The 8,563-nt window shown below is 42.8% G+C and overlaps 1 protein-coding gene and 1 long non-coding RNA gene across 2 annotated transcripts; both read right to left on the bottom strand.

Moving 5' to 3' along the window:
* Window positions 1–2,576: 2,576 nt before the first annotated feature.
* LOC135559675 (uncharacterized) lies at window positions 2,577–3,211 on the bottom strand. Its single transcript, XR_010458512.1, has 3 exons — window positions 2,992–3,211; window positions 2,711–2,777; window positions 2,577–2,630 (listed from the first exon to the last, which is right to left on the bottom strand). It is a non-coding gene; the product is annotated as an uncharacterized LOC135559675 (long non-coding RNA).
* A 310-nt stretch (window positions 3,212–3,521) lies between these two features.
* Window positions 3,522–4,408, bottom strand: LOC115141256 (alpha-2-macroglobulin-like). The gene is made up of 3 exons (XM_029680009.2): window positions 4,316–4,408; window positions 3,875–3,984; window positions 3,522–3,728 (listed from the first exon to the last, which is right to left on the bottom strand). The coding sequence occupies exons 1-3, from the start codon at window positions 4,398–4,400 to the stop codon at window positions 3,522–3,524; spliced, it is 402 nt and encodes a 133-aa protein (XP_029535869.2). The 5' UTR covers window positions 4,401–4,408.
* Window positions 4,409–8,563: the final 4,155 nt, after the last annotated feature.

The following is an 8,563-nucleotide window of genomic DNA, read 5'->3' as shown; positions in this document are numbered from 1 at the left end:
TTCAACGTTCATGCATTTACACAGCAACCAGTTGTAGGTGTCGGTCTTCTCTGTTCCCTCCGCCCGAGAGAGAGTGATAGAGCACAGAGAGAGGAGAGAAAGGAGAGAATTGGAGGAGATGAATAGAGAGGGAGATACTTTTCAGTTAGAGACAGTTACACAAAATGGTATATGTGCTACCTAACACTAAGTTCCACCACAACAATAGGCTACATACCTTCACCAGCAGGCTCTGTGTGACTTTGTAGATGCGTCCTCTCTCCTTTACTTTCACAATCTCATTGTCACACACAGCGTGGGACTGGACAGGCTCTGGATGTTAAAATCCCCTACACACACATTGACAGACCGAGTGCAGCACAGGTTACACACCATCCAATACGGTGACTGAGAGTACACAACTCAGGTTAACATCCATTCTGCTGTTTGAACAGTTGAATGGAGACTGGTGACTTACCCAGGACAGAGGGTGCCATTGTCCAACTGAAGGTCTTTCTGATCATCATTCAGGGGTGTGAGAGTGTAGTCTAAGGAAGGAGCCGGAGTCACAGAAACCTGCCCAAGAGGAACACTTGTAAGAGAACATGGAAAACCCAAGACTGATACACTGGGTGTAATAAAAAATAAATAAACACTGACTAGGCAAACTGCAACAAAACACAACATTTTATACAACTCGAGAAACTCATGAAACAACTCAAGAAGCGATCATGATGCAGTGCCGTACCATGATGCATTTGGACAGGTAGTTGAACACAGTGGCCTTCAGCTCAAAATGCTCTCCACGGATGATGGAGTAGGGCAGGGTGAGCTCTAGGAAGAAAGGCTGGAAGACAGTGATCTCCACAGGAGGAGCCAGACCGAAGCCGCCAGGGGCCAGGCAGAATGCCTCTGTCTCCCAGGTGGTGATGGTGTCTGGGACTGTAAGGGGAATGTCTAGTGTTCCAGATTCCCTGTAATAAAGAAGTCAGAGTTCAAACAGAATGCATCTAAGTGTCCCATAGAGAACAATGGAGTATGACTTTACATATTCTTTGAACACTATTTATTTGTATTTTTATGTATTTAAGCTTAAATCTAAACAGCTCTGAGGACCTTTTCCCTACGAAGGCATAGGGGAGACTGGGGCAAGTTGAGCCAAATGGAGTAATTTTAGACACCTTTGTTTCTAGGAAACCACACACAAAATGATTAATTTGACCAATTATTTAGGAAGAGGTCATGATTTGATGGGAGTCTGTAAAGGAAGAAACCACATGGAAAAAGTGGTAAGCAACTTAGTTCCAAAAAATTGATTTTCACCAAGTCAAATTAATTTATTGTGTTAAGAGGTTTCATGATGCTTGTATCTGAAGATCGTTCATAACATCAGTTGGGGTCTCTATAAGCTTCAACTTGACGTCCTAAACCGATCATTACCTTGCTTCCTTTTAGCTGTGTGGGATAATGTACTCAAAACATTTGCCTTGTGGTAAGTTTAGCCAGTTAAGGAAATGTATTGCAGGGAATGAGTGCCAATTACCTATGAAAGTACACCAAATGGCCCACTGAGAACAGACCCACTCCAAGTCTGTTGTAGTCACTTCTAATTCCCCTGAAGCTGGTTGTTGTGGCCAGCACCACAAAAGCTTGTTTATATGGTGGTATGACTGTTGACATTCACTTCAGTGAGCTCTGTTACCTTGTCAGCATCCAGCCTCTTCCCTGGTTCCATGATGTGAACACTCTTGTCCACAGCACTGAGGCCACAGAGGGAGCCGGGCTGGGCCGAGACCTGCAGGGTGGTCTCCTCCCCTGGGACTGCTTTTGAGGGTGAGAACTCCACAAACACCTGGCACACAGGACATACATACAGTGGGGCAAAAAAGTATTTAGTCAGCCACCAATTGTGCAAGTTCTCCCACTTAAAAAGATGAGAGGCCTGTAATTTTCATCATAGTTACACTTCAACTATGACAGACAAAATGAGAAGAAAAAAATCCAGAAAATCACATTGTAGGATTTTTTATGAATTTATTTGCCCCACTGTAAGTGTACATGATACACCTTTACTTTAAAAAAATGTAAAATCCTTTTTCTCTCCAATTTCGTGGTATCCAATTGGTAGTTACAGAATCGAGTCAGTACGGGGGCTGCAACTCCGGTACGGACTCAGAGAGGTGAAGGTCTAGAGCCGTGCATTCTCCGAAACACAATCCAACCAAGCCATACTGCTCCTTGACACAATGCCCACTTAACCCGGAAGCCAGCCGCACCAATGTATCGGAGGAAACACTGTATACCTGGCGACCCGTGTCAGCATGCACTGCGCCCAGCCCGCCACAGGAGTCGCTAGTACGCGATGGGACAAGGACATCCCTGCCGGTCAAACCCTCCCTAACCCGGAAGACGCTGGGCCAATTGTGCACCGCCCCATGGGTCTCCCGGTCGCGACAGAGCCTGGTCTCGAACCCAGAATCTCTAGTGGCACAGCTAACACTGCGATGCAGTGTCTTAGACCACTGCACCACTCGGGAGGCATTATACACCTTATTATACACCTTATACACATTATACCATTATACACCTTATTATACACGGCGCAATCTCTGGAACCACTGCCAACTTCAAGGTGACTTCACCCTCAGTTACTGCAACGTAAGAGCATTTCACACTGTCATTGTCATCAAGCACCTCCCAGGTCCATAATTACTTAATAAATCATCCTCACCAGGACTCCCCTGCTGTACAGTAACCTTCATATGTCCATGCTGAAGTATCGCCCCTCTGGATAAGGCCTGGAGGAGGGAAAAACAGTTTTCCCATCAAGTCAGGAATAAGGAGATGATGAGGAGTATTGGTGTTGTATAGGGACATCCTTCCTTTAAAGGTGAGAGGCTGGGACTATGTCTGAAATGACCCTGTTCAAAACAGTGCACTATGGAATAGGGTGCCATTTCGGATGCACCCTGGGTTTGCAGCTTGTCACAACTTGTTTCTGGATCTACTCACCAGGTAGATGACATCCACGGAGCGCTTTGGGACGGTCTCCCCTACGATAGCATACTGGATGGTGATTGACACTTCCTCCCCACATGCCAGTGGTTTCTCCGTCTTCTGAATAGCCAGAGAGCTGGATGTTTTACTGTGAGGGGCAGTGGGCTGGATCAGTGAGAGTACGTGGTGCCCCCTGTTGAAATAGGGGACCATGTATCTAGTGTTCTCCACTTCTGGTGTGTTGCTAACCTGGAAATCAACAGAGGGAAGAAAAAGTCTAACGAATCCCAAATCGACCCTTAGACCCTATGCCATTACACTTGTGGAGATCTAAGAGGATTAGTTTATTTTTTATTTTATATAATATTTTATTTGACAGGTATAAGCAATATGCCAACATCGCCACCTTCCCCATGATAGGATAGGTGGAAGTGTCACCATATTGTTTGTTATACAAATGGAATCTTCTCTGATCTCCACAAGAGCATTTTTGACCCTGGAGTGTAGGGTCAAGGGGGATCTTCTGAGTTGGGATCTTCTGAGTCTCAGAGTCTTTCAAACCTAGAAGGAATCATACTTACTATGAGGTTAATATCCTCTATGGGCATAGTGGTTGTGTTGAGGGAGAAACTGGCAATACCATGACTGTCCGTGGTTAGGTTCTGGAGATGATGTGAGGACCAGCCTTTCTTCTCCAACAGGTAGACTAACATGTCAGAGATAGGTGTGTTGTTGAAGTGAACAACGTTTATCTGAGGAAAAAAGGAGTAATGTCATGCTACATCTGTTTGTCACTGTTACCTACCATTAGTAGTTAAGTAAACAGGAATGTCAAAGAACAAATGGCATCCACAATTCAACAAAGTACAAGGAACAGTAACACTGGATCTGGACTTACCTTGCCCTCGATAATTGATCCATGCTCATAGATTTTGGGCGTGTCGACAAACGTGAGTTTTCCAATCACATAGGAGAGCGCTATGTGTTTTTCCTCTGACCGTGTAATACCTGTCAAAGGAAAACAAATGAGAATAGGATGGTCTATTTAACAAGAATACATGCCACCATGATGCACAATGACAGTTCACAATGCAGCAACTGAATTCCATTGCAGTTTATTCAAAATATTAAAAACATGATTACAAACCGAAGAAATGGATAAAAACAGCTTAATTTCACATGATGTAGCACAGAAGGTCAAACACACAGGTCTTCATGATCTAATTAAACATGCAATATTGATATTATGTCATTCACACTAAAGACAAAAAAAAACAGCTTTCATTTGACTTCAGACAAATGTTGTCACATCTCCAAATGTTTGTGATAAATGACTTGCCTGTCCCCTCCTCCTCTACTTTTGCATTAAAACTAAACCTGTCTATGAGAATTTTCTCTCCAGCATTCTTTGTGAAAATGGACATGTTGAAGACATGAGTGTTACGATCAACTAGGAGTGGTGGGTGGAATCAGGCGCAGAGAGCAGGGTTCAGTCTTTCTTTCACATTTATTCCCCAGCGCAACAAAAACAGTCACGCCAACACACAGGGCGTATATAAGTTGCCAGTCCTAACAGGACAAAATAGTCCGGAGAATAAATACATGAATAACTCACACCATCAAACCCAGAGTAACACAAACAAGCCCGCACAAATACCCAGCGGGCCTAGTGCCCTTAAATACCCTACAAACAAACCTTAATACAAAACAGGTGTACCCAATTACCCAAAACAAACGGAAAGGGAATCGATGGCAGCTAATAGGCCGGCGACGACGACCGCCGAGCACCGCCCGAACAGGAAGAGGCACCATCTTCGGCAAGGTTCGTGACAATGAGAAGCACAGCCAGTTTGGTCCATCTGGGAAAAGCAAGCAAAACCACAGACATTAAGAACTGATTTAATTAACCACATCACATTCAAATGTAATATGTTGGTTAAAACAATTATACTGATGATAGTTTCTTCAGGAAAGCATACAGACCTCTATTGACTCTTTGTGACAGGGGTGTGTATAATCAGGATCTCCTTGTTGATTTTTCTCATCAATTATTATTGGTATCATTATATTGTACAGTAAATGTCGGCACAACTCTCCCTCTGCTTTTCCAGGTACAGGGTGTCCATACGTGTATTTAAATGCATAATAACACACAAACATACATCAAACACATTAAGTATCATACATTTCCCACATAGAGAGACATACCATAGTATAAGCCTCAAATGAGACATTATAAAGGCTTATATATGTGTACTTATAACACATTATAATGCTTTAAACCTGCTTGCTTTTAAGTCGTGTTTTCAACATTGTCAATGGATCTGAACCTGTATTCATAAAGTCTATCAGAATTTTAACTTCTGTATCTAATGAACAAGATCTCATGTACAGGGGGAGACCTGATTCTAGGTCAGCAATCCTACTCTGAGATGCTTTGTGACTACGGGCACAGCTTTTCATGTACATGCCACTGTCCCAAACCTTTGAAGTCTCAGGGACTCATAAGAGCAGTTTATAACATTGAGCATTGGAATCGTAGATCTTCAACTAGAAAAGTACATTTCTTAAAGAAATCGTGCGTGTTATCGAGCTTGCCTTGAGTGTTTATGGTTGTGAAATAAGTTATAATAGTGGTAGTGACTGCAGTAGTAATTGTAGTAGTCATATTTGTGACTGTGTTAGTAGTAGTAGTAGAAGTAGTAGTAGAAGTGACTGCAGTATTAGTGGTATTAGTAGTGACTGTGTTAGTAGTAGTAGTAGAAGTGACTGCAGTATTAGTGGTATTAGTAGTGACTGGTAAATGGTAGAATTAAGCTGTATTGAAGCGATCTAAGTCTGAAATCCAAAATGTACTATTCTAGTCTATGGAGCTCTGTGCAAGCTTTGAGCTTTGAGTAAGCACAATAATTAGTCATTAGCTGTCATTACCTAGACCTAGGTTCAAATACTTATTTTCTGTGCATGAGTATTTTCAAATATTGTGGACAAATCAACTACTTCTATTTGAAGTATTTGAAAGTATTTCCATGTAATTTTCTATAAATAGCCTACTTTTTGAAACTATTTTAAAAATGACTAATTTCCAAATACCTTATTTTAAATACCCCTAGGACCAAGCAGACCTGGGTCAACTGCATAGGGTATTTAAATATTTGTATTTGAAAATGCAATATTTGTATTTGAGTATTTTGTAACAGTGCATTGCGAAACGGCAATAGTGTAGACTCACGTTGCACACACTTCTACTTTATACTCCTCTTGAACAATGCTGATCTCATCGGTGAGGTTCATTTGGATCTCAAACTTTGGCAAAACTAGATATAATAGAACAGCAGTTACCTCATGAATGTTCCTGGATTGTGATTTAATGATTCAACTGCCAGATCCATAATATTACCGAGCATGAAAGGTAAATAAAGAAGCTCAACTTATCTTTTTTTTTTTTTACCTTGAAGTGATGGTATATTTTGTTATCACCAATCCACACTACAATAGCATAGGATCCTACGGGTGCTTCAGAGTTCAGGGGGTGAGAAAGCTGCAGAATGTTGCCGCTAGTGTCATGTTATGTCTTGTCCCTGTGCTTTCTCTTCTCTTCGTTTCCCCCTGCTGGTCGTATTAGGTTACTATCTCTCTCTCTCTCTATCGTTCCGTTCCTGCTCCCAGCTGTTCCCCATTCTCCTAACGACCTCGTTTACTCTCTCACACCTGTCTCCTCTTTTGCCCTCTGATTAAGTCTCTATTTCTCTCTCTGTTTCTGCTTCTGTCCTTGTCGGATTCTTGTTTGCTTTGCCCTTGTCCCGTCCTGTCGTAATCTGCCTCTTCATCAGATGCTGCGTGTGAGCAGGTGTCTCTGTCCTCTACGGCCCGCGCCTACCCAGAGGGACCTGCAGTCTGTTGCCGCTAGCCCTGCAATTCTCCTCTACTACTAGAAGGAGGACTCTCCTGCAAAGATAGAGGATTTATGTTTTCCCTGTTTGGACATCTCCTGTAAAGATTGAGGATTTATGTTTTCCTGTTTGGACATTAAAAGACTCTGTTTCTGTTGAATCGCTGTTGGGTCCTCACTCACCTGCATAACAGAAGAATCCGACCAAGAATGGACCCAGCGACTTCGGATCCTCTCTACTCAGCCGTCGAGATCCAGGGAGCGATGCTAGGCAGACACGAGCAGGAATTGTCTGCTGCTCGACATGCCGTTGAGACCCTGGCCGCCCAAGTCTCCGACCTCTCGAAACATATTCACAATCTCCGCCTCGATCCACCGGCTACTTCCAGGGCTTCCGAGTCTCCGGAGCCCAGAATTAATAACCCACCGTGTTACTCTGGGGAGCCCACTGAATGCCGCTCGTTCCTCACCCAGTGTGATATTGTGTTCTCTCTCCAGCCCAACACGTACTCCAGGGGTACAGCTCGTATAGCCTACGTCATATCTCTCCTTACTGGACGGGCTCGTGAGTGGGGCACGGCAATCTGGGAGGCAAGGGCTGAGTGTACTAACCAGTATCAGAACTTTAACCTGTTGCCTCTACTTGGGACGCTTGCGTCCCAACTAGAGCTCTGGAAATGCAAATGCGCTACGCTAAATGCTAATAGTATTAGTTAAAACTCAAAAGTTCATTAAAATACACATGCAGGGTATCAAATTAAAGCTACACTCGTTGTGAATCCAGGCAACAAGTCCGATTTTTAAAATGCTTTTCGGCGACAGCATGAGAAGCTATTATCTGATAGCATGCACCAATACACTACAACAGAAAAGCACAGCAGGGGACGTAAACAAAATAATTAGCATTTCGGCGTTACACAAACCGCACAATAAAATAGAAAACAGTCATTACCTTTCACCATCTTCTTTGTTGGCACTCCTAGATGTCCCATAAACACTATTGGGTCTTTATTTCGATTAAATCGGGCCATATAAAGCCAAGATATCGTTATATGTAGACTGTGTGATAAACGAAAAAAACAGCGATTTCACAACGTAACGTCATTTTTTAAAATTCAAAAAGTAGACGATAAACTTTCACAAAACACTTCGAAATACGTTTGTAATGCTACTTTAGGTATTAGTAAACGTTAATAAGCGATAAAAATCATCCTTCGGCGATGTAAATATCATTAGCTGTCGTCTTGGAAAAAACTTCAGGAGAGAGCTCTTCCGGAATGATCTGGGCGGAGACCGGAGGTAAGCGGTGCCCCTCTTTCGGTTCAACCAAGAATCAAAGATGATTCAATTCACAAGACTCTAGACAACATGGGGATGCTGTGGGAGTTGAATGCTCGGTCTTATCTAATTCGGCTCACTGTTAACAATTGCTGGAAGTGGCGCAAGGATATTTATTTCCATTTTCTGTGATCAGGTTTTCCTGCGCTTTCCGATGTAACGCACGTTATGTAATAGCCACAGTCGTGATTTAACCAGTTTTAAAAACGTCCGAGGGTTTCCTATCCACACATTATAACCATATGAACGTACTATATTCCTGGCATGAGTAGCAGGGCGCTGAAATGTTGCGCGATTTTTAACAAAATGTTCAAAAAAGTAGAGGGTCGACTGAAGAGGTTAAGGAGGAGATGATAC

The sequence above is a fragment of the Oncorhynchus nerka genome, linkage group LG14 (genome assembly GCF_034236695.1).
Source record: "Oncorhynchus nerka isolate Pitt River linkage group LG14, Oner_Uvic_2.0, whole genome shotgun sequence".
Classification (NCBI taxonomy): Eukaryota; Metazoa; Chordata; class Actinopteri; order Salmoniformes; family Salmonidae; genus Oncorhynchus; species Oncorhynchus nerka.
Note: the sequence above shows the minus strand (reverse complement) of the source record. Positions and strands in the feature narration are given on the sequence as shown.

What these genes read in the sequence shown, in the direction of transcription:
- LOC115141256 (XM_029680009.2), bottom strand. Translation starts at nt 4,400, where the DNA reads ATGTCCATTTTCACAAAGAATGCTGGAGAGAAAATTCTCATAGACAGG. An exon ending in AGTAGAGGAGGAGGGGACAG is followed by an intron (nt 3,985 to 4,315) that starts GCAAGTCATTTA and finishes TTCCTTTGACAG; the next exon opens with GTATTACACGGTCAGAGGAA. An exon ending in GATCAATTATCGAGGGCAAG is followed by an intron (nt 3,729 to 3,874) that starts GTAAGTCCAGAT and finishes TTTTTTCCTCAG; the next exon opens with ATAAACGTTGTTCACTTCAA.